The sequence below is a fragment of the Geotrypetes seraphini genome, chromosome 5 (genome assembly GCF_902459505.1).
Source record: "Geotrypetes seraphini chromosome 5, aGeoSer1.1, whole genome shotgun sequence".
Taxonomy (NCBI): Eukaryota; Metazoa; Chordata; class Amphibia; order Gymnophiona; family Dermophiidae; genus Geotrypetes; species Geotrypetes seraphini.
The window spans coordinates 263,162,162-263,186,416 of record NC_047088.1 but is presented as its reverse complement, the minus strand read 5'-3'; the positions used below and the strand labels follow the sequence as shown (position 1 = coordinate 263,186,416).

The 24,255-nt window shown below is 45.6% G+C and overlaps 1 protein-coding gene across 3 annotated transcripts in view; it reads left to right on the top strand.

Moving 5' to 3' along the window:
- USP37 (ubiquitin specific peptidase 37) overlaps nt 1–24,255 on the top strand; it is a 465,383-nt gene that overhangs the window by 257,288 nt on the left and 183,840 nt on the right. For all 3 annotated transcript variants that reach the window (XM_033944517.1, XM_033944518.1, XM_033944516.1), the window contains exon 14: nt 1,506–1,623. In XM_033944517.1, the coding sequence (XP_033800408.1) occupies nt 1,506–1,623 (118 nt within the window). The remainder of the gene's footprint in view (nt 1–1,505; nt 1,624–24,255) is intronic.

Sequence of the window (24,255 nt, the reverse complement as noted above, 5' to 3'; positions counted from 1 at the left end):
ACAGGTGACCTGTTGGAAAGAATATAGTCTTATCCCCCTACAAGAGATTTGCAAGACAGCCACTTATTCATCTTTACATTCCTTTATATAACACCTTCAGCTGAATGTTCAGACTTCCCAAGAAGATTTTGGAGTGAGAATTTTGGCCATGGAGTTGGTAATTTCCCACCCATACAGCTACACATCCGGACTGGTCTGGAGGGATACAAAGGAAGTAGAAATTAGATTGTAACTGTAATTTTTCTTTAATTTAATCCCTTCAGATCAGTCCAGAACTCACTTGGGATTAGTTGATTAGGGATGGAGAGCAGGAGGGAATATGTGAGCAAAAGTGTTAGGGTGAAGAACTGAAGTAGAGTTCCTTCACGTGGTTTCAAGATGGTTTTTAAAGAGTCTAGTAATCTAAGTTAGTTGCTAACATTCCGTAGTTTTTCAGGAGGTTAATGTTTATTTTGGTCCATACTCTGGCTTGGGCTCAAATATACTGACTGGCTATATAGACTGCACAAGATACTTACAAGAATGCTTTGAAGCCAATGGTTCTTGGTCTCCATGAGCTAATAAGTATGTGTAAACCCGTGTGACAGGACTGATCTGGAAAATCTAAAGGAAAGAAAATTAGCAGGTAAGATCTAATTTTTTTTTTTTTCTTGTACAGTCAAACCTCGGTTTACGAGTGCACCGGTTTGCGAGAGTTTTGCAAGACGAGCAAAACATTCTCGCAAATCGTGACTCGCATACCGAGCATTGACTCAATTTGTGAGTCCCCCCCGCGCCTGCTAACCGGCATCGCCCCCCCTCGTGAACTGGCATCCCCCACCCGCCCAAACTGAAAGCTTTACCCCCCAAAGTGGCACCGGCACGCAGCACCAACACACAGGAGGTGCCGGTGCCCGAAGATCATGCCTCTCCTCTGACTGGGCCTTGAGCATCTGCACATGCTCAAGGCCTTCTGGCTCTCGTTCTCTCCAAGAATCTTGGAGAGAGGCGGGAGCCAGAAGGCCTTGAAGGTGGCAGGCATTTGCAAGGGTGGATGCCGGTTCGCGGGGGGGTGGGGGGGCAGAGTTTGCAGGCAGGAAGGCCATGCCGGTTCGCTGGGGTTGGAGATGTGGAAGCACATCGGTGGCCTCGGGGGTGCAGGGGTCTTTTGGGGATGTGGTGGGGTGGAGCATCACTGGTGGCCGGGAGGGGGTGGGGAGGATGAGAGGTGGAACGAATCAAGCGAGTTTCCCTTACTTTCTATGGGGAAACTCGCTTTGATATATGAGTAAATTGGTTTACGAGCATGCTTCTGGAACAAATTATGCTCGTAAACCAAGGTTCCACTGTATATGTATCTATGCTTACAGTACCCCATTGAAATGCTCAAAAAGCCAAGGTATTGTATCACTGCTGTATCTTGTTCCATTTGTGCAAATGCTCCATCTTTATACCATTTGCCTATTTTAAGCCTTTATCTCTATCTTTTACAAAAGTTTTCTGTGATGTCTTTTATATAATTGTAGGTGTGGTGAAACTGTAACCAAACGAGAACAATTTAATGATCTCTCTATAGACCTTCCTCGAAGAAAGAAACTGCTGCCAGCTCGTTCCATTCAAGATTCCCTGGATCTCTTTTTTAGGGTATTTAATATTTTTGTTGAAGAGGATTCTTGTGTTAGCTTTATTATCTTTGTGACAAATATGCATATTATGGTAGAAAGTTACTGTACATTTATATTCAATACTGTAGATTTCTCATTTCAGGGGTTGCCTGGGTTACAAGGTAAAGCATAACTGGGAAATAGACAAGATGCAGTTTGTTGGGGGTTTTTTTTCTTATATTTTTGATAAATCCCGATTAGGAAACTTTAGGGATCCTTCTTTATATAGATGGAGATTTCATTTCTTCTGTATAGCTCTCCCAGTTACAAAGATCTGTCTAGTGTAGTTTATAGTAAAACATCTGGAGCCTGTGATCAGTCTTTTGCCAGAAACACTGGCCATTAGTTGCAGATAAAAATAATGTCAGCAGAACAAGAAGTAGAGGTGAGGTTGTTACTTGATTAGGATGGTGACTTAAAATACAAGAGAGAGGACCCTGAAAGAGCATTAGTAGGCATACCTCTGCAACTGACACTTGGTAGCTTGTGCCCTGCCAATAGCCTTGTCTCCTATAGTGAAGACCTTGCTTTGGTTCTGGTGAAGACTTCAGGTGTTAGAAAATGAGTGATGGAGAAATAAGACAAAGGGAAAGGAGAGAAGTGAAAGGAAATATAAAGGAAAGGAAAATTAAGGTGAAAAAGCCCCTCAAATAACCGGTCCAAGGGGGGGCGGCAGCAGGGTCGCTGCCGCTTCGCCCCCATCCCCATCGAGCCCCTCGGAGATGCCCTGGCATGGCCTGCCAAGCTCCACTAGGATGCCAAAGGCAGTGTGGAGGGGAGCGTGGGCTTTGCACTGGCCAAGAAGCCCCACTGCGGCGCTTTCCCCCATGAGGCCGGCGGGCGGCCATGTGTGAGAACTTCTCACGCTTGCTGCTGCATGTGTCAGTGGCATAGTTGTGTCAGCTGCTGGGCTCGCTGCAATCATTTGATGCAGGGACATTGGTTGACCACCCAGAGAAAGTTGTCTATCAACAGGCTGGAACTTCGTGCCTTTCAGCTGGCTTTGCAGAAACTGCAGAAGACTGCAAGGACAAGCAGTACAAATCTTCTCAGACAATGCTACTGAAATAGCTTATGTCAATAGCTATGGAGGCACCAAGAGTACCCAGCTGGGTTTGGAAAACCGCTTGCTGTTCAAGTGGATGGAGCTTCATCTTCATGCCCTCTCAGTTTCACATGTAGCAGGAATGGACAGCATCCAAGCTGATTTCATCAGCAGACAGACTATGGATCTAGGAGAGTGGACGTTATCTGCATCAGCCTTCCAAACCATTGTTCATTGCTGGGGGTCGCACAATGTTCAACCTCATACCAATAGCACAGAACAAGAAGGGATGGACAACTTCTTCAGTTGAAGGTCCGAGCTTGAAAGTGTGGATCTAGACACTCAGGGCGAGCTTTTGTATGTGTTTCTGCCCTGGCCCATGATAGGGAAGATCCTTAACAGGCCAATCCCATTTTGTACCTCTTGGCCAGCCTGCAGAAGCCTTTTTGGAGCCTACTTCATTGCAGAGACTTGAGCACAGGCTGTTAGGCAGATAGATGCCTATTTGCACATTCTTATATTTCCAAATCACAGAAAATTCCTGAGATATCATGTTCTGGAAAACCATTACCAGTTCTCAGCCCATCCCTTTGGGCTGGCCACAGCATTTCACACCTTCACCAAGTGAAGGTAGTGGTGGCTACCCACTTGCGCAAGATGGCTTTCAGGTTCATCCATACCTGGACGGCTGGCTGATCAGAGCTCTGTTATTCACCGAAGGAGAGCAAGCATTGGTTCATGTGGTCCAAGTTCTGCAGGACCTGGGTTGGATAGTGAATTTCCAAATTTGGTTATGGTTTGACTAATCAGGCAACTCTCCACACAAACTTCACTCCATACTTAGTATGCTTTGTCACCCCTTTCTTTTTAAACTCTTAAACTTTAACTATGAGTTTGAAATTTGTTCATCATCACTAGGTTTCACACATTACACACATAGCACACTCTGGTCAAAAGATGTAAATAATTTTGACCAATAAGTTTTACCAGCATTTTTAATGTCGCCCCTCAGGACACCATTTGGTTTGTCGACATCCATTGTATATTTAACTTCCATAAGCTCTATCTCTTTCTGTTCAAACAAATGATATCTATATGCGGGCTATCAGGTGGACATTATACACATCACGTTTCACTTACACAACAACACATCTCATTTACACCATAACTATTATCTTGCTCTACAAATACAACACTTTATCCCAGGACAAGCAGGCAGTATATTCTCACGGGTGACGTCATCCACGGAGCCCCGGTACAGACAGCTGCAAAAGTGCCTCGGCACTTTAAGAACTTTAGAAAGTTCACGACTGACTGCACCGCACATGCATGAGTGCCTTCTCACCCGCCATAGACGCGTAGCTCCTTAGATCTTAGTTTTCCACGGAGCTAAGAAGTCATACTCTTGAACGTTCATTCGTTCGTTTTTCAGCCCTTGCCTTCCCACTCAGGCGTTTATTTTTCTTTAATTTTTTTCTATTTCTCTTTTCTTCAATTTCTTTATTAAAAAAAAAAAAGAGAAAATTCTGGAAAAATTCTCCCCTGTTTTCTCCTTCGGGCATTTTTGACAGCAAGGCCTCTTTCTCCTCAGCCATTGAGTTCAATTTGGCTGAGGTGGTTTTCCCATCCATGTCCCATCCTTTAACAGGGCTTAAAAAGTGCGGCAGGTACCAAAGGACAATTTTTATCACCGCCCCCCACAACTGGTAGATATAATGCCTTGGCCCGGAACATCGCATCAAGTTCTGCGTGCGCAGTTCCACTCTTCAGAAGCAACAAGAAAAGTTGTTAAGTGTCAGCATGGAGGGACTTCTCGTATGCAAAGTGTAATAAATCAGTGTCCTTGTGATAGTTTTCAAATATGTGTCTCTCAGTCTATATTGAGTTACTGCATTTATTCACGGCGTCCAATGTCTCCATAAAAAAAAATTTTAATATCCAATCCATTCAACATCGCTGAATGTTGTCAGAAATCTATCCATATTCAGTGTTCTCCCCAGAAATTTTTTCCAGCCGGGTGGCATGAAAAAGTAGCCAGGTGGGACGGGACAGGAAAATTTGGTGGTGGTGAAAATTAAATGTGCCCTATTTTTATTAACTATTTTCCAATGCTCAATATGACTTCCTTTTTTAAAGTTCGACACTTGTGCCAGAATATTTTTTATTAAATTTAAGAAGTATCCAATGCAGGATCCTGCAACCCTAACAAAAATTTTAAATAACAATTTTATGACATAAACCAAGAGGCACAAGTATTGTCGCTGTCGGGAAGAAAAGTGAAAACAATGAAAAAAAGTATGGGAATCCTAACGAAGGAAAATTTTTAACAAATTCTTCAAAGCCAACTTGTATATGCAGGTGTCTTCAGTTAAATATTTATTTTTCTTTTCTTTCTAGAGGCCCAGTGATCAGCAGCTTTCCCATAATCAAAGTCCCCAGGATCTGGGCCCTCCAAGGAGATCAGAATGAGATTATTTAGCGTTCTTTGATTCATGCAATTTCTCAAACGTCTTGATCCTTTTAAGGGCAGAAAACCCCCTTTCACATTCAGTTGTGGGTATCGCTAGCCCAATATGAGCTAGTGTGACTAAATTTGGAAACGACTCTTTGAGCTCTGATGTTGCCATTTTTAGTAAATTCAGTGGCCTCTTTCCAGTCTTTGTATGATTGACTTCTGATCCATTTTTAATGTAACTGCCTATTTTTGTCTGCTGCTTTCATATTTTAAAATTGGAGGGCTACCATTTTGGAGTAATGATCGAAAAAAATTTCAGCAGACTCATTTGAATCATGAGTTTCTGCATTGAAAACGTTTGAAAAGCTGGAAATAATTGGCATGTCAGGGAATCTTGCATCTAGGTGTTTGACAACTGTCTCTAGGTATTTATCATATATTGCAGTTTTGAATGACATTATATCACTCTGTGTATAAATAATGTGGAGATCTGACCATTCTTCTGCCAGACAATGATGAAGGCTTTGAAAATATCTCCCAGGAGTGTCTTTCAACTCCATGATGGACAATTTTGTGGTGAGCAAAATTGGCTCAATTTCGGTAAGATTGACATCTTGCCTTTTCCAAGCTTTAGATAAGTTGGGCAACAGAGGTAATACATCTGAAAGCATCATCAGAGAGGAAACAAAATTGTACGTTTTAATACTTCTGCTTAATCCTTCAGCTGTGATGTCATTTCGTTCAGTGGCCTCTTTCCAGCGCAGCTATGACACTCATCATACACTGTCGTAGTGACTGTACTGTAGAGTCATGAGACAGCCTTCTAGTGTCACTGGCCATTTTCAGCTTAATCTGGGGAATGTTCAAAATTACATTACATTACATTACAGATTTCTATTCCGCCATTACCTTTCGGTTCAAAGCGGATTACAAAAAGAGTTATGGAAGAAGGGTTACAACGTTAGATCAGAGAAGGTTTCCAAGAGAGGGAAAAGTAGGATCTGGGGTTAGTGAGGGGATGGTAAGAGGGGGGTTAAGCTTTATCATGGTATTAAGCTTTATTAAGGGATTTCTTGAAGAGTATAGTTTTTATTTCCTTTCTGAACATCTTGTAGTCTGGGGTTGTTGTCAATAGGTTGGAGACTTGGTTGTCTATCTTCGCTGCCTGAGTGGCCAGTAGTCCATTGTATAGTTTTTTCCGTTTTACTTCTTTGATTGAGGGGTAAGTGAATGGGGTGTGTGTTTTTCTATGCCTGGTAGAGGTGGTTTGGATGAGACGGTCGTTTAGGTAGGTTGGGCTGTCTCCATTTATAGTTTTAAATAGTATACAGTAGAATTTAAATTGTATTCTTTCCTGGATTAGAAGCCAATGAGAATTGATGAATGCCTCAGTAATGTGATCATGTTTTTTCAATGAATAGTCTCAGAGCTGTATTCTGAATTGTCTGTAGTTGTTTAATCATTATTGCAGGGCAGGGGAGATAGAGGATGTTGCAATAGTCTAGGATACTTAGGATTAGAGATTGTACTAGGAGCTGAAATTGTGTTTTTTCAAAGAATTTTCGGACTTTAAGGTTTCTCATAACTGCGAAAGATTTCTGTATTGTTTTGTTAATTTGTGGTTGCGTGGTGCAGCCTCTATCAATAGTCATACCTAGAAGTTTTAGGGTGGTTTGCAAAGGGTAGTTGATAGAGTTGATTTCTAAGTTGGTTATGGTTGGGATTTTGTTATTTTCTAGGAGGATGAATTTAGTTTTGTCTGGGTTGAGTTTCAGTTTGTGGTCTTCCATCCAAGTCGTAACTGTAGCTAGAGTTCTGTGTAGTGTGTCTGACATTAAGAGCATTGGTTGGTCGAAAGGAATGAGGATGGTGATGTCATCAGCATAGCTATAAGAGGATAGGCCTTGTTTGTTCAGGTAAACGCCAAGAGAGACCTTATATAGGTTGAAGAGAGTAGGGGACAGTGGGGACCCTTGTGGAACGCCGCAGGGGTTGGACCAAGGTTTGGATTTTTCTTTGTATGTTCTGGATTTTAAGAAACTTTCAAACCATGAGTATACTTTATCTGAGATGCCTATTGAGTCCAAGATTTGTAGTAGGATGTTATGGTCTACCAGGTCAAATGCCGCCGTCAGCTCCAACTGTATGAGCAGCATTTTTTTTCCAATGCTTAGGTGTTGTCTTGCTGTGTCGATAAGGGAGCCTAGTAGTGTCTCTGTGCTGAAGTTAGTTCTGAAGCTGGATTGCATGGGATGGAGTAAGTTATGGTCCTCGAGATAGTTGGTGAGGAATTTGGCTACTAATCCTTCTGTTAGTTTGTTATATAGAGGTAGTGAGGTTATTGGTCTGTAGTTGGATGAGAGGTCTGTTGGTCCTTTTGGGTCTTTTAAGATTGGGGTGATGATGATTTCGCTGAGGTCATTCGGGAAAATGCCATCTGTGAGCATGGTTTGTATCCAGTGTAGGAGTAAGGTACGGAACTTAGTGCTTGCTGATGACAGGAGATATGGCGGGCAGTGGTTGAGTTCACATGATGCGTGGCTATACTTATTGTAGAGTTTTTGAATTCGGTCCAATGTATCTTAGGGAATTGGGACCAAGATCTGTCTGCAGCACAAGATTCATTTTCTGTGGGGAGTATTGTGACTTCGAATAGGTGGGTTGGGTTACTAATGAGAGTAGCTCTGGTGTTTGTAATTTTATTCTTGAAGTGTTCAGCTAGGAGGGAGGCTGAAGGGGAGGAGTTATTGTTAGTGGTCAAATAGGGTATGGTGTTAGTTAGATCTTTTAATATTAGGATTAGTTTTTTGGTGTCTTGGGTTTCCGTGCCTATTAGGTTGGTGTAATGTTTTTTTTCTCTTTTCTTTTAATAGAAGTTTGTATTGTTTGTTAATTTTTTTCCAGGCGGTTTTCGTGTGATCTTGGTTGGTTTTTCTCCATTTTCTTTCCAGACGTCTCCATTGTCTCTTGAGTAGGAGTAATTCTTCGTCGAACCATTGGTCTGATCGTCTGCATGTTCTGGTTTTGGTTCGAAGTGGGGCCTGTTCATCAAGGATGTTGTTGCTCAAATAACCCCAGTGTGAAATGAAGTCTTTGGGGTTATCTTCTTGGATTGTTTTGTCTACTTTTGACCAGAAAATGGCGGGCTCGATGCGTTTGCGTGATGTGTAGGTTACTATTTTGGATATTGGTTTGGATTTGTTTTTGGTCCAGATGATGTTGAAGGTGTAAGTGTAGTGGTCTGACCAGAGGGATGGGGACCAGGTTCCATTAGACGTTTGAATTTCTGAAGTAGAAGTTTGATGGGTTATGAAGGCTGCAATGTCCAGTTGGTGTCCTTTCTCATGAGTAGTTTGTGGGTTTAAAATTTGGAAGGATAGGGCATTGAGGAAAGAAAGTAGATTGTCTACTGGCTTGGATGAATGGTCTTCAAGATGAAGGTTTAGGTCTCCTAGGATAAGATTGTGTGCTGCTGTAAGTAAGTTTTGGTATATGAAGTTTTCAAATTCGGATCTAACCATGGCCCAGATTCCCAGTGTTATATAACAGAGCATGCAGTTTAGTGAGTTTTTCACTGCGGTGGAAGAGATTTGACATGCTAAAAGGTCCATGTAAGGGGTGGAAGTTTTTTCCAATATGTTTAAGGTTAGGGAGTCTTTGAGTAAGATCGCTAATCCACCTCCTCTTTTTTTCTCTCTGCAGGTCACTGTAATTTTGTATCCTTGAGGGCAGACATCTGTAATTCTTGGGTCTGTGTCCGATGTTAGCCAGGTTTCTGTGAGGAAGAGGCAGTCTAGGTTTTCGTTTTTTATCCAGGTTTTTATAAGTTCTGTTTTTGGACCTAGGGTTATCCCAGGACAAGCAGGCAGCATATTCTTAACGCATGGGTGACGTCACCGACGGAGCCCCGGTACGGACACTTTTAACTAGAAAGTTCTAGTTGGCCGCACTGCGCGGGTGCCTTCCCGCTCGACGGAGGAGAGCGTGGTCCCCAGTTTCTTCGTTTCCGCGGAGCAAAGAAGACGTATGTATTTTTCAACGGCCGTTGAAATATCGGATTTTGCCTTCCCGCTCGCATTTTTGTCTTCCTTTTTCTTCTTTTACCTTCGGGTTTCTTTTTCGTTTTAAATTCCAAAAAAAAAAAAATGTTTTCTCTTTATTTTTCGAACCGGCCCCGACGGGGCCTGTTGTCACCATACAGGCCTCCGGTTTTGATTTTGCGGAGGCCGTGTTTCCCTTCATGCCCCCTCAGCCGGGCTTTAAGAAGTGCCAGCGGTGTGCACGCCCGATATCTCTCACTGACCCGCACAATTGGTGCCTACAGTGCCTGGGTCCAGAGCATCGGGCTGACACCTGCACCCGCTGTGCTACTCTTAAAAAACATACATTAAAAAATAGACAGATCCAACAAAATATTCTTTTCAGCACCGGATCTGCCATGGAATCAGCCGCGCCGTCAACGGCATCGCAAAAGTCGGCACCGACTACTTCGACACCGCCTGATCCTTCCTCGGGGTCGCTGACACCAGGTAAGCCGGCTAAGAAGCCTTCCACTTCCCTTGAGCGCCCTCCTGCCACACCGGCGACGCCGGTCCTCCCGGCATCACGCCGACCCCGCAAACGCTCCGCCCCGATTTCGGTGAGTGCCTCGTCATCGGCCTCCTCATCGCCGGGGCATGGAGCGGCACCTATGGTACCGAAAAAGAAAAAAGCGGTACCGGTGCCCCCTCTGGACGACCGCATTGCGGCCATACTCCAAACCCAACTGCAGGAGCAACTACAACAACAACTCCAGCACTTGTTGCCTACACTGTTGGCCCCACTCCTTTCGGTGCCGGACCGGCCCGAGCCTCGCACCACACCACCGGTGTCGACACCATCGGTACCGTTGAACACCTCCATGCCGGTACTCGCGGCTGAACCACTTCATCCTTCGGTGCAACCACGCTCTGATGCCGACCCTCCCTGACATCGAGACCGACACCAGTCCCCCCGAGACCAGGACCGGCACCGATCTTCCTCCCCCGGTACCGTCTCGATGCACTCTGGCAAATCCCTCTCTAAGACTCGCCATACTGAGCCATCCGCACCACCGTCCCGTCCCGCGCATACCGACGTCAGGGACCCGGACTTATGGGAAGAATCCCCACCCGGTACCGATGATGAGGCTTCATCAACGGACGAGGAACCATCGATGGTCGATACCAATTCCAAACCTGAACAGTCCTCATTCACAAAATTTCTACGAGAAATGTCCGCAGCTCTGTCTATCCCTTTGGAGTCCGACTCTAAGAAGTCCCAGGCTTTCCTTGACGCCCTGGACTTCGAACAACCCCCCAAAGAATTTTTAAAGTTACCCGTCCACGACATCTTACGGGAAACCTTTTACAAAAATTGGGAAAACCCTCTCACGGTACCGGGTGCACCTCAAAAACTGGATAGTTTATATAGGGTCATTCCTATCCCGGGGTTCGACAAACCTCAACTACCCCATGAATCCCTTCTAGTGGAGTCCATTTTAAAGAAAACCCAGGGCTCCAGTGTTTATGCCTCTACTCCTCCTTGCAGAGAGGGCAGAACGATGGATAAATTTGGCAAGCGCCTTTATCAGAATTCCATTCTTGCCAACAGAGCTAATAATTACACCTTCCACTTCTCCTTCTATATGAAGCATTTGGTGCAACAACTCTCCTCCTTCCAAAAGTACATCCCTGAACGCAAGGTCCCGGTTTTTCAACAACAGCTTTCCAGTTTGCTCCAACTCAGGAAATTTATGGTGCGCTCCATTTATGACTCTTTTGAGCTGACCTCTCGAGCATCTGCCATGGCTGTTGCCATGAGGCGCTTGGCCTGGCTGAGAGTTTCTGCCCTCGATATTAATCACCAAGACCGCCTAGCCAACGCACCTTGTCTTGGTGATGAACTCTTTGGGGAGTCCCTGGACTCAACTACCCAGAAACTCTCGGCACACGAGACCAGGTGGGATACCCTGATCAAACCTAAGAAGAAAACTCCTCCTGCTCGCCCCTACAAACAGCAGTCTTCTTATCAACGCAGGTTCTCGGCCAGACCTCTCAACCTGCCTCAACAACAACAGTCTCGCCGGCCTCGTCAGCAGCACCAGACTCAGGCACGTTCACAGTCTCACCCACCGACCAAGCCTCTCCCGCAGTCAAAACCATCTCAGCCCTTTTGACTCTTTTCTCCAGGGCATAGCCAGTCTCCCACCATCCTTGCCTCTTCCTCAGCCGATAGGAGGACGTCTTCAACTCTTCCTCAACCGTTGGGAGGTCATCACATCAGACCTGTGGGTCCTCAACATCATTCGCCACGGCTACTCTCTCAATTTCCAGACTCTTCCACCGGACAATCCTCCCATAGAGTCTGTTTCTCACTCCTCTCAATCCCCCCTCCTCCTGAGGGAGGTCCAATCCCTCCTTCTTCTCAATGCCATCGAAGAGGTACCCCCAGACCAAAGGGGTCGGGGATTCTACTCCCGCTACTTCCTGGTTCCCAAGAAGACAGGAGACCTCTGTCCCATCCTCGATCTCCGGAACCTCAACAAGTGTCTGGTCAAGGAAAAGTTCAGAATGCTCTCCCTTGCCACGCTTTACCCGCTTCTCTCTCAACACGACTGGCTATGTTCCCTAGACCTCAAAGAGGCCTACACTCACATTCCAATCCATCTGACTTCACGTCGCTACCTCCGATTTCAGGTACAGCACCGCCACTATCAGTACAAAGTGCTACCCTTTGGCCTCGCATCATCACCCAGGGTGTTCACCAAGTGCCTTATTGTGGTGGCGGCCTTCCTCAGGTCTCACAACCTCCAGGTGTTCCCGTACTTGGACGATTGGTTGGTGAAAGCTCCTACGTCTCCGCTTGTGCTGCAAGCCACACAACACACCATCTCTTTCCTCCATCTCCTGGGGTTCGAGATCAACTACCCCAAGTCGCATCTGCTTCCCACACAGCGACTTCAATTCATTGGAGCAGTTCTGGACACCACTCTGATGAGGGCGTTTCTTCCCGCCGACCGACAACGGACCCTGCTCCATCTCTGTCGTCAGGTGCTCCTTCATCACTCCATCCTAGCTCGGCAGATGATGGTCCTCCTGGGCCACATGGCCTCGACGGTCCATGTACTTCCTCTGGCACGACTCCACCTCAGGACACCTCAATGGACTCTAGCCAACCAATGGTCACAGACCAAGTTTCCAAGTTTATTAGTTTTTAATATCCCGACCATCAAACAATTGTCTGGCCGGTTAACAATAAAATTAATAAAGAGTTTAAATGTAGTAGAATGTGCATAAAGATGTCTAAAATTAAACGTAAATGACAGACTTGACTTACTGGAGTGTGAGGGCAATAGGGGAGGAAAGGGAAAAAGTTACATTGTATAGATGAGATGGGAAAAGTGGGGGGGGGGGATTGAACGAAGGGAAGGGGAAGTGTGAAAATGATGGATGCTTGCCTGATGAGAGAAAGAAAAAAGAGAGAAAAAAAAAATAAAAAAATTTAGGTTTGATTAAAAGCATCCCGAAATAAGAAAGTCTTTAGATTGGTCTTGAATTTGGCTAATTGTTGTTCGTCGCGGAGGTATTGTGGAAGTGAGTTCCATAATGTAGGGGCAGTTATAGCGAAATTTGTTTTGCGAGTATAATAGAAGTCTTTTAGGGATGGAATATCCCATCTCTGTGACATCGTCTCTTCAGCAATCTCTTCAATGGTGGTTGAACTCCTCAAATCTTTCCAGGGGTCTACTCTTTCATCTGCCCCCTCACTCCATGACCATCACCACGGATGCCTCCCCCTATGCGTGGGGAGCTCACCTGGGAGATCTTCGCACTCAGGGTCTCTGGACCCCTCAGGAACGTCTACATCACATCAATTTCCTGGAACTCAGAGCCATGTTCTATGCTCTCAAAGCCTTCCAGCACCTTCTCTACCCTCAGGTCCTTCTTCTGTGCACAGACAACCAGGTCGCCATATACTACATAAACAAGCAAGGCGGCACCGGATCTCCCCTCCTCTGTCAGGAGGCCATCCGCATCTGGTCCTGAGCCACGGCCCACAGTCTCTTCCTCAAGGCTGTATATATCCAGGGCGAACAGAACTCCCTGGCCGACAATCTCAGCCGCATCCTTCAACCTCACGAGTGGACTCTGGATCCTCCCACACTCCGCTCCATCTTTGCGCGCTGGGGCACTCTGCAAGTGGACCTCTTTGTAGCTCCTCACAACCATCAGCTGCCCCAGTTCTGTTCCAGACTCTTCTCTCCTCACCGTCTGGCCCCGGATGCATTCCTGCTCGACTGGACGGATCGGTTCCTCTATGCCTTTCCTCCACTACCTCTGATGTTGCGGACATTGTTCAAACTCCGCAGGGACAGAGCCACCATGATTCTCATCGCTCCTCGGTGGAATCGCCAACACTGGTTCTCCCTCCTGCTCCAGCTCAGCTCCAGGGAGCCCATTCCTCTTCCTGTGTTTCCTACTCTACTTACACAGCAGCATCAGTCTCTACTGCATCCCAATCTGTCCTCGCTCCACCTGACAGCTTGGTTTCTCTCGGGCTGACCTCTCCAGAGAACCTGTCTCAGCCTATCCGTCGGATGCCTCCAGGAAACCGGCCACCCTCCAATGTTACCATCAGAAATGGACTCGGTTCTCCTCTTGGTGTCTACTTCATCATCACGATCCCGCCTCATTGGCGGTAGAAACTATACTGGACTATTTGCTTTCTCTCTCCGACGCTGGCCTCAAATCTACCTCAATCAGAGTCCACCTCAGTGCCATCACTGCATTTCATGAGCCTATCCTCGGAAAACCTCTCACGGCTCATCCCCTGGTTTCCCGGTTCATGAGAGGCCTCTTCAATGTCAAACCACCGCTGAAGCCTCCTCTAGTCGTCTGGGACCTGAACGTGGTTCTCTCAGCCTTCATGAAACCTCCATTTGAGCCTCTTGCCACAACTTCACTCAAATTTCTGACATGGAAGGTGCTTTTCCTCATTGCCATCACCTCTGCCAGGAGGGTTAGTGAGCTACATGCACTGGTCGCTGACCCACCTTTCACGGTTTTTCACCATGACAAGGTAGTTCTGCGTACCCATCCTAAATTTCTTCCCAAGGTGGTCTCAGACTTCCACCTCAACCAATCCATTGTGTTACCTGTCTTTTTCCCTAAGCCCCATTCTCATCCTGGGGAACAGGCATTACACACGCTGGACTGTAAGCGTGCCCTTGCATACTACCTTGACCGTACCAGGGCTCACCGCTCGTCCCCTCAGCTCTTTTTGTCCTTCGACCCTAACCGTCTAGGTCGCCCTGTCTCTAAACAGACGCTTTCTAACTGGCTTGCTGCCTGCATTGCATTCTGTTATGCTCGGGCCGGTCCCTCACTGGAAGGTGCTGTCACGGCCCACAGGGTCAGAGCTATGGCTGCTTCTATGGCTCTCCTCTGCTCCACGCCCATCGAGGAGATCTGCAAAACTGCCACTTGGTCCTCAGTTCACACATTCACTTCTCACTACTGTCTGGATGCCTTCTCCAGATGGGATGGGCACTTCGGCCAATCTGTGTTACAAAATTTGTTTTCCTAATGGCCAACCATCCCTCCTCCTTCTCTGTTAGCTTGGAGGTCACCCATGCGTTAAGAATATGCTGCCTGCTTGTCCTGGGATAAAGCACAGTTACTTACCGTAACAGGTGTTATCCAGGGACAGCAGGCAGATATTCTTACAACCCACCCTCCTCCCCGGGTTGGCTTCTTAGCTGGCTTATCTTAACTGGGGACCACGCTCTCCTCCGTCGAGCGGGAAGGCACCCGCGCATGCGCGGTGCGGCCAACTAGAACTTTCTAGTTAAAAGTGTCCGTACCGGGGCTCCGTCGGTGACGTCACCCATGCGTTAAGAATATCTGCCTGCTGTCCCTGGATAACACCTGTTACGGTAAGTAACTGTGCTCTCTGACGTTTAAGTAGGCACAGTTAAGGGTGGTGGTTTCTGTTTGGTGGTTGTGAATAGTTTTAGGGTAGATGAGTGAATTTGGGTTATGGTGCGGTTTGGTCTTGGGTTGTGTTGCTCTTCTTCCCCATGCTGGTGTTATGGGGTGTTGAATGCTTGTTTGGTGGTTGGAGTTTCTGTCTATTGGAACTCTCCTGTTAGGGTGAAGGGTTTTGATTGCAATTGAGCTAGTGGGAATGTTGGGTAGGTTGTTTGCTTCTACCTTACAGCTGGATATGAGAAGGATTATTAATAGGATAATCTGGGTGTTTGTTTGTGGAATTAGCTTCATTATGGAGGTGGGGCTGCTGGTAGAGGCAGTGTAGTTTCCAGTGGTTAGGCTGTTGGCTGTGTTTAGTGTCTGGGTAGGAGAGTGGGTTGTGGAGGGAGGTGTTGAGGACCGGTGAGAAGGTAAAAGAAACTAAAACCGGCAAAATCAAACTTTTAAACTGTTGGGGAGATCCCGCTGAGCCTTCCAACTGGCTCAGCGGTGCACCATCGGGAGGGGAGGGGGCGGAGTTCGCTCCCACGCCCAGTGTGTGCCTTACTCTGCTCCCGCTCTGCCCCGAGTGCTCCCGCTCTGCCCCGAGTGATTTCTTTAAACCAGCCATCCTAACTGAAGAATTTTGGAAGAAATAGAACAGCTGCCTTAAAATGTCGTTCAGTTTTGTTAAATAAGGTACAGCAGCTGCTGATTGGGCCTTTGCAAGGGCCAATCGGTGATTTTACACAGTTGCAGTTGATCAAGAGTCCAGATGTTTTATCTTTAAGCAGTTTTGCCACACCTTTCTGTTTCCCAATCATAACAGCCGCTCCATCTGACCCTAGTCCAACTAGATAAGCAGTTTTCAAGTCTAGAGTAGAGAGCTGCATGGGAACGGGGACGACGGGAATCCCGTGGGACCCGCGGGTTCCCCCTAGGGTCGCGGGGTGCCCGTGGGGATGCCCCCCTAGGGTCGCAGTGATCCCGTGGGGACGCCCCCTAGGGTCGCGGGAATCCCATGGGGACGCCTCCAAGGGTTGCGGGGTTGGATGGCACTCGAGCCGCGAGGCTAGTCTCCTTCTCCTTCTCCTTACCTGCCCTGCCGCAGCACACAGCTGAACGGAAGTCTTCCCGATGTCAACGCTGACGTCGGAGGGAGGGCTAAAGCAAAGCCCTCCCTCCCTCCCTCCGACGTCAGCGCTGATGTCAGGAAGACTTCCATTCGGCTGTGTGCTACGGCAGGACAGGTAAAGAGAAGGAGACTAGCCTCGCAGCTCGAGTGGCGTACCAAGGGGGGGCGGTCCGCTCCGGGTGCAGCCTTGGGGGGGGGGGTGCTCAGCCGGCAAGGGCCCCTTACCTTTGTGGCGTTTCCCCCGACCGACTGACAACAGGCCCGGTCCGACAGACCTCTCTGCCCTGTAGCCGCGAATCTAAATTACCTTCTTACAGCATCTGTAAGAAGGTAATTTAGATTCACGGCTACAGGGCAGGGAGGTTTGTCAGACCGGGCCTGTTCTGTTGTCGGTCGGGCGGGGAAGCGCCACGAAGGTAAGCGAGCATGCATATGTGTGTAGGGGTGGGGGATGGGAACAGAAGAAGCATGGAAGGCAGTGCAACAGCTCTAAAAAAGAGACATCACTGGAGGTGGATTTCTGCTGGCAGGGCTTGGCGACCACTGACAGCCAAACCAGCAGACAGTGCATCAATTTTGGAAGGTTCCAAATCCAAATTGGGTGGGACAGGCTCCCAAGACCCCTCCATGGTTATATCCCTAATGTATAGGTTTAACAGTAGTTAAGGGGCAGGGAGGGATAAAATGAGTAAAGGTTTATGTTCTTGCCATTATTCTATGTATTTCCTTATAGAATTACCCCCTAAATCTCAGCCCATGTGGGTTTCCCTTTAAAAATGTGATCAACCCAATATGCTTACTGCTGGTTGAATCACAGCTACTGCATAGTCGTTCCTCAAATACGCATTTGTCTATTCACTAGACTTCCCAAATAATGATTTGTCATGGCATGAACAGACATGTTTCACCCTTAGGGGGTTTCTTCAGGGCTACAATCCCTTTATGCAGATTTCCACAACCCGCGACCACCTAAAATGCTGAAGAAACCCCCTAAGGGTGAAACATGTCGGCACACTTGTCCCTTACTTTCACCACCTAAGCTAAGTATTAAGCATGCAAATAGGAATGCTATAGAAATGTACATCTGATGGTTATTTGGTTAAAAACCTTAGAAGTCTTAAAAATCTTTTAAACACAAAAGTAAATATTTAAGAGTGACCGGTGACGATTTGATGTGTAAAGCCAGCGCTTATGAAAACTTTTGAACCACTGGTGACATCTCTGAGGGTCTGAAGAATTCAATGAGTAGAAGGTATTTAGTGGGTGGTCAGAAGGGGACCATCTTCCAATAGTGGGTTGATATACATCTTCTATAGAACATAATTTTACATGCTGGAAAATAAGATAAAAATTTATAAACATTAAAGGCTCTGGTAGAAACCCGTTTACAAAAGTATGTATTCTTCCCAATTAATATTTCCAAATTAATAAAGTCTCTTTGCTTATTTGTAAATGGGTTTCTACCAGAGCCTTTAATTCAGTAGCATAATTAAATGAAATAACTATTTCTGAAGTTTATAGGGACGAGTGGGGACGGAGGGGATTCCTCGTGGGGACGGGTGGGATTTCTGTCCCCGCGCAACTCTCTAGTCTAGAGCAGTGGTCTCAAACATGCGGCCCGGGGGCCACATGTGGCTCTCCAGGTTTTATTTGCGGCCCGTGGTCTGGAGGTGATCATTGTCTTCCTTTTGGAGCAGCAGCCGGCTCATTCGTTCAAAGCCGCGGGTTGGCGGCTCCTTGCGCTATCCACTCCTGCATTGGAAGCCTCTCTGATGTCACAACATCAGAGAGGCTTCAGATACAGGCACGGATCTCGCAAGGAGCCGCCACCCGCGGCTTTGAACGAACGAGCCGGCCAGACACGCTGCTGCTCCAGTGGCGTACCAAGGGGGGGGGGGGGCGGTCCACTGTTCTCTTCCCTGCGGGGCCGACCAACTCTCACAGCCCGACGTCAATTCTGACGTCGAGAGGATGTTCTGGCTAGCCATTCGCTGCCTGGCTGCCCAGAACGTCCTTTCCGACGTTAGAATTGACGTCGGGCGGCGAGAGTTTGTTGGCCCGGTGCAGAAGAGAAGCAGGGAGATCTCTGCCTGTTCCCGAAAGCGGCAGCAGCCTATTCCACCGCGGCGGTGGATGGGAGAGGGCAAGAAGGAAGGAAGAAAGAAGGTGGGGTGGGGACAGGGAGCCAGACAAAAAAGCAAAAATTGGGGCACGGGGGAAGGAAGAAAGAAGGAGGGGGGACAGGGAACCAGAAACAAAGCAAAAAATGGGGCACGGAATCAGAGAAAGACAGACAGAGAAAGAAAGAAAAAGTTGGGGGAGGGAATGAGGTCTGGAGGAGAGGAAGCATACAGGAGGCTGAAAGAAGGGAAGAAGTATTGAATGCACAGTCAGAAGAATAAAGTGCAACCAGAGACTGATGAAATTACCAAACAAAGGTAGGAAAATGATTTTATTTTCAATTTAGTGATTGAAATGTGCCAGTTTTGATAAAGAAAAGATATTGAACTTTAAATGTGAGTGCTGCAGAAAAAATAGAGTACTTGGAGGGCCGCAGAAAAAATAATTAATGTCTTATTAAAGAAATGACAATTTTGCATATATCTTTCCTTTTAACTGTTAAAGGAAAGTTTTATAAACTATAAAGAGTTTTACCTCATGCAAAATTGTCATTTCTTTAATAAGACATTAACTATTTTTTCTGCGGCCCTCCAAATACCTACAAATCCAAAATGTAGCCCCGCAAATGGTTTGAGTTTGAGACCACTGGTCTAGAGTGTCCATAGTCTCACTCAGTGTGTTGGTTATAGTCTCTGCTTTGCCATCAGTCATAATGCGGGTTGATACAAAACTAATTCTGGCAAACATATTTAATATAAATAATTAATTGTTTTATGATTTTAATATGTTGTACACTTTATGTAAAATTTGAAAATAAAAAATAATATGGAAAAAAAAATTGTTTTATCACACAGAATACTGAAAACATTTTCAGCGTGTATATTTTTCAGTATGTTAGACTTTTTCTGATGCTAAGACATCCAGCAGCTCTTGCATTATTCTTTCAGAGGTGGAATGTGCATTTTTACCAACATTGAGATGTTGTAAAAAGGAACAACCCATTTCTTTACAATGTTCCAACAGCTTTTCAAACAACGTTATATGTGGCAACTCATTTTTTGCCAACCAATACATGGATTTTAAAGATCCCACAAAGGCATCTCTCTATAAATTATTTAACACAGATACAGATCTTTCAATTTGACTGATTCCAGTTTGCTCTAGTACATGCTTTCTTTAAAGGTTGGCATCAGACTCAATGTGCGTTTTACTTTTTTCATGGTCCAGCAAGTTTTCTTGTGCAAGGTAACTCCCTCCTTGGGGGGTGTTTGAATATTTCATGCACAATGAGCATCACATACCATTTTCTTTGACCATTAGCCAATCAAAATCTTTAAGCCATTGTTTATTTATGCCAGATAAGCGGTGCTTAGATTTATCAATTGGCAGAGTGTGTGCTGAAGAGATTTCCCCTGATGGGCCAGCCTCTGCAATGTCTTTGTCTGAAATTGCCACATCAGGAGTTGACGCTGCAACTTTATTAGTTTCTGGAGTCTCTGTTCTGAAATAACTGAGGAGTATTGTTTTCTGAACACTTTTTTTACTCATGTTGGTAAAACATTTGAGAAAAATTAAAAGAACCTATGAATAAGTGGGAAAGGGGGAGCCTGTTAGATATTCAATGCACAATTGTACTACGGCAGGGCAAGATATGAACAAAAAACAGGAATGGCAGATGGGTCACATAGAAACAGAAAGATGGTGGCAGATAAAGGCCAAATGGCCCATTTACCTCCTCTTCTACAAAGCCGTGCAGCAACATCCCAAAAGCCAATAGAGATTTAAGTTTCAAGTTTAAGTCTTGATATACCGCTTTTATAGTCAAAGCGGTTTCCAATTAATACAAAGTTTTATAAAGTTGAAAAAAATAAAATAAAGGGAACAAATTTACTATTACCATACAGACATAACATGATACACAATGGGCAAATGGGGAGGATACATTGCATAAAATAAAAGAAAGGGGAGGTAGGAAACAAAATGTACAAAGGGAATCATTAAGGACTGATGTCTGAGATTTTGGATTAAAAAATTAAGTATAAATCTCAAAAGCATCTCTGCTTTGGGGCTGTTGCCACACGGCAGCCGCTAGCGCAGCTTTGTAAAACAGCCCCTTAGTCTGCCCATCCGCAGTAACCATTATCTCTTTCTGAGAGATCCACAAGAACATAGAAACATAGAAAAATGACGGCAGAAAAGGGCCAAAGCCCATCAAGTCTGCCCACTCTAGTGACCCTTCGCCTTGAATTTGTTCACCACCCCCTGCCTTTACATCATTAGAGATCCCACGTGAATATCCCATTTATTTTTAAAATCTGCCACGCTGTTGGCCTCAATCACCTGCAGTGGGAGTTCGTTCCAATGATTGACCACCTTCTCGGTGAAGAAATACTTTCTGAAGTCACCATGAAATTTTTCTCCCCTAATTTTCAGCGGATGCCCTCTGGTGGACGAAGGTCCTATAAGACGGAAGATATCCTCTTCCACCTCGATACGGCCCGTGATATATTTAAATGTTTAAATCATGTCCCCTCTCTCTCTTCGTTCCTCAAGTGAGTACAGCTGCAAGTTATTCAGCCTTACTTCATACGAGAGATCCTTGAGCCCCGAGATCATCCTGGTGGCCATCCGCTGAACTGACTCTATTCTCAGCACATCTTTCCGGTAATGTGGTCTCCAGTATTGAACACAATATTCCAAATGAGGTCTCACCATGGATCTGTACAGTGGCATTATGACTTCTGGCATCCTGCTGATAAAACCTCTACGGATGCAACCCATCATTTGCCTTGCCTTGGAGGAAGCCTTTTCCACTTGATTGGCAGTTTTCATGTCATCACTAATGATTACTCCTAAATCCCGTTCTTCCGTGGTCCTAGCTAAGGTCTCACCGTTTAACGTGTAAATCCTGCATAGATTTCTTTTACCCAGGTGCATCACTTTACATTTTTTAGCATTGAAGTTGAGCTGCCAAGTCGATAACCATTGTTCCAATAGTAGTAGGTCATGTGTCATACTGTCAGGCATAGTGCTTTTACCTACTATGTTGCACAGTTTGGCGTCGTCGGCGAACAATGATATTTTAACTCTGAGCCCTTGGGTCATATCACTTATGAATATGTTGAATAGGATTGGACCCAAGACCGAGCCCTGTGGCACTCCACTGGTCACATCTGATGTTTTGGATGGGGTACCATTTACCATCACCCTCTGAAGTCTACTGCTCAGCCAATCCTTAACCCATGCAGCTAGTGTTTCCCCTAATCCCAGCGATTTCAGCTTGTTCAATAACCTGCGGTGTGGGACGCTATCAAAAGCTTTGCTGAAGTCCAAATACACTACGTCCAGGGACTCCCCGGCATCTAGTTGTCTTGTTACCCAGTCGAAGAAGCTAATCAGATTTGATTGGCAGGACCTGCCCTTGGTAAATCCATGTTGATGGGGATCACGTAGATCTTCTTCATCCAGGATTGTATCAAGTTTCTTTTTGATCAGTGTTTCCATGAGTTTGCATACTATGGATGTGAGACTCACCGGTCTGTAATTTGCCGTCTCTGTCCTGCAGCCCTTTTTGTGCAGTGGAATAACGTTAGCTGTTTTCCAGTCCAAGGGGACTCTTCCCATGCTTAGGGAGAGATTGAAGAGCACGGATAATGGTTCCGCCAGGACTTCACTCAACTCTCTTGAGCACCCCGCAAAGTGGTAAATCTTACCCGACAACCCTTCAGCAATATCATTTATAAAAATGTTAAAAAGAAGAGGCCCAAGAACAGAACCTTAAGGCACACCACTGGTAACATCCCTTTCCTCAGAGTGATCTCTGTCGGCTTCCACTCAACCAGTTCCCAATCCAGCCTATCACTTTGGGACCCATCCCAAGTGCACTCAGTTTATTTATTATATGTCTGTGTGGAATACTGTCAAAGGCTTTGCTAAAATCTAAAAACACCACATCTAGCACACATCCTATATCCAATTCTCTGGCCACCCAGTCAAAGAAATTGATCAGATTTGTCTGACAAGACCTACCTCTAGTGAATCCATGTTGCTTCCAGTCCTGTAATCCACAGGATTCCAGAAACTTGACCATTCTGTTTTAAAAGCATTTCCATTAATTTGCTTACAACAGAAGTCAGATTTACTGGCCTGTAATTCCCTACTTCATCCTTACTTCCAGTTTTGTGAGAAATACTAGTCACTTGCTAATAGATCCTCAAAAAGGCCAACAATGCTGTACTGATGCTAAAGTGAAGGAAAAGATCTCGGAACACCGCACCGAGGATCATTAATTTCTCCATGGGTTTAATGTGAGATACCTGAAGGGTATCTTTCATCGACCAAAAACCTTCACACTTCTGTTGACCTTAACTGTTAATGGTCCTAATCCTATAAATTCTACTTCTTCTCATTTAATACTTGTGTTAAATATGTTTTTCTCTTTTTTAAAATAATTTTAAATGTGACCTTTGATCACTCCAATAAAAACTTAATTATATCATTTTAAATAATTTGACCTTTGGTCCATTCCTAGCAAGTTCAGAATATCTCGACTGTAGAATACAACTATCAATCAGTCCAATAGTTCAACCGCGAAATAACTTCCTTCCAGAGATCAGCAAGAAAAGAATAACATCCAAAAAAACATTCTCAAAGCAATAGATAATACAGCTGCAAAGAGCTTATATATCGATAAGAATCGCAAAATGCTCATATAGTTCAATCTTCATAAGAAATTCATGAGAAGGAGCCACTTATCGTATGAATAATCCTCATTGTGAATCACTGTCGCATAGTAAAGGCTGAAGAGCTGCCTAAGGAATGTCCGTTATAAGAATATACTGTTTTGGAGAAATCTGTTGATAAAGTCCAATGGGAACAGTTTCGCCCCCTGAAAAGAGGCTTCCTCAGGGCAAAAGTCAGGCTTCAGTACAGCTCTACCTGATTCTCACTCCCCGAATTTGTCGGGCCAGCTCTGAACTCCGCTTTAGGTTACAGTCAATGCATCAGATTTCAAGGAAACCTGCCTGTCTGTGAAGTGGATCTTGGCGTCGCCTAGCAAAAATGAACACGGTATATACTTGAATATAAGACAGTCCAAATATAAGTCGAGACCCCCAAAAAAGGAGGAAAAATGGTTGACTTGAATATAAGGTGGAGGCTTAATATTCAAGTGTCATGCCCTGCCAGGATCTGCACCCAGTGTCCCCTTCCTCACTCCCTCCCCTGCCAGGCTCTGCATTCAGCCCCCCTCTCTGCCAGTTTCTGAACCCAGCATCCTTCTCTGCCAGGCTCTGCACCCTGTCCCTCCCTGTCCTGCCAGGCTCTGCACCCTGTACCCCCTCACTCCCTGTCCTGCCAAGTTATGCAGCCAGCCTGCCTCCCTGCCAGGCTCTATACCCTGTCCCACTTCCCTGCCCTGTCCCCCCTTTGGTGGTCTAGTGGTAGGCCAGAACAGGAGGGATCCGTCCTGGCTGACAAATTATTTTTTTGATCTCGCTCCTACCCTTTGCCTTTTTTAATCCTGGTGGTCTAGCAGTGTATTGACAGGAGCGAGCTTTCTGCGCTCCTTCCCTCACGCTGAGCCCCATCCTCACTGTCTTACATCTCGTAGCTAACGGTGCACAAGGCAGAAGCAAGCTTTTTTGCACTCCAGCCTAGGCCCTGCGCTGCTCCCTGAATCTTCTACCCTTCATTCTCTTCACCAGGCTATTCTTACAATTCCATCTAACAGACATATTACATATACATCTATCAGACAGCGTATTTTTTCAGTGAATGGTCCACAACTCTGGAATGCTCTTCCAAATTATATTCGAATGGAATCGAATCTAGAATAATTTAAAATTCTTTTTAAAACTTTTTTTTTT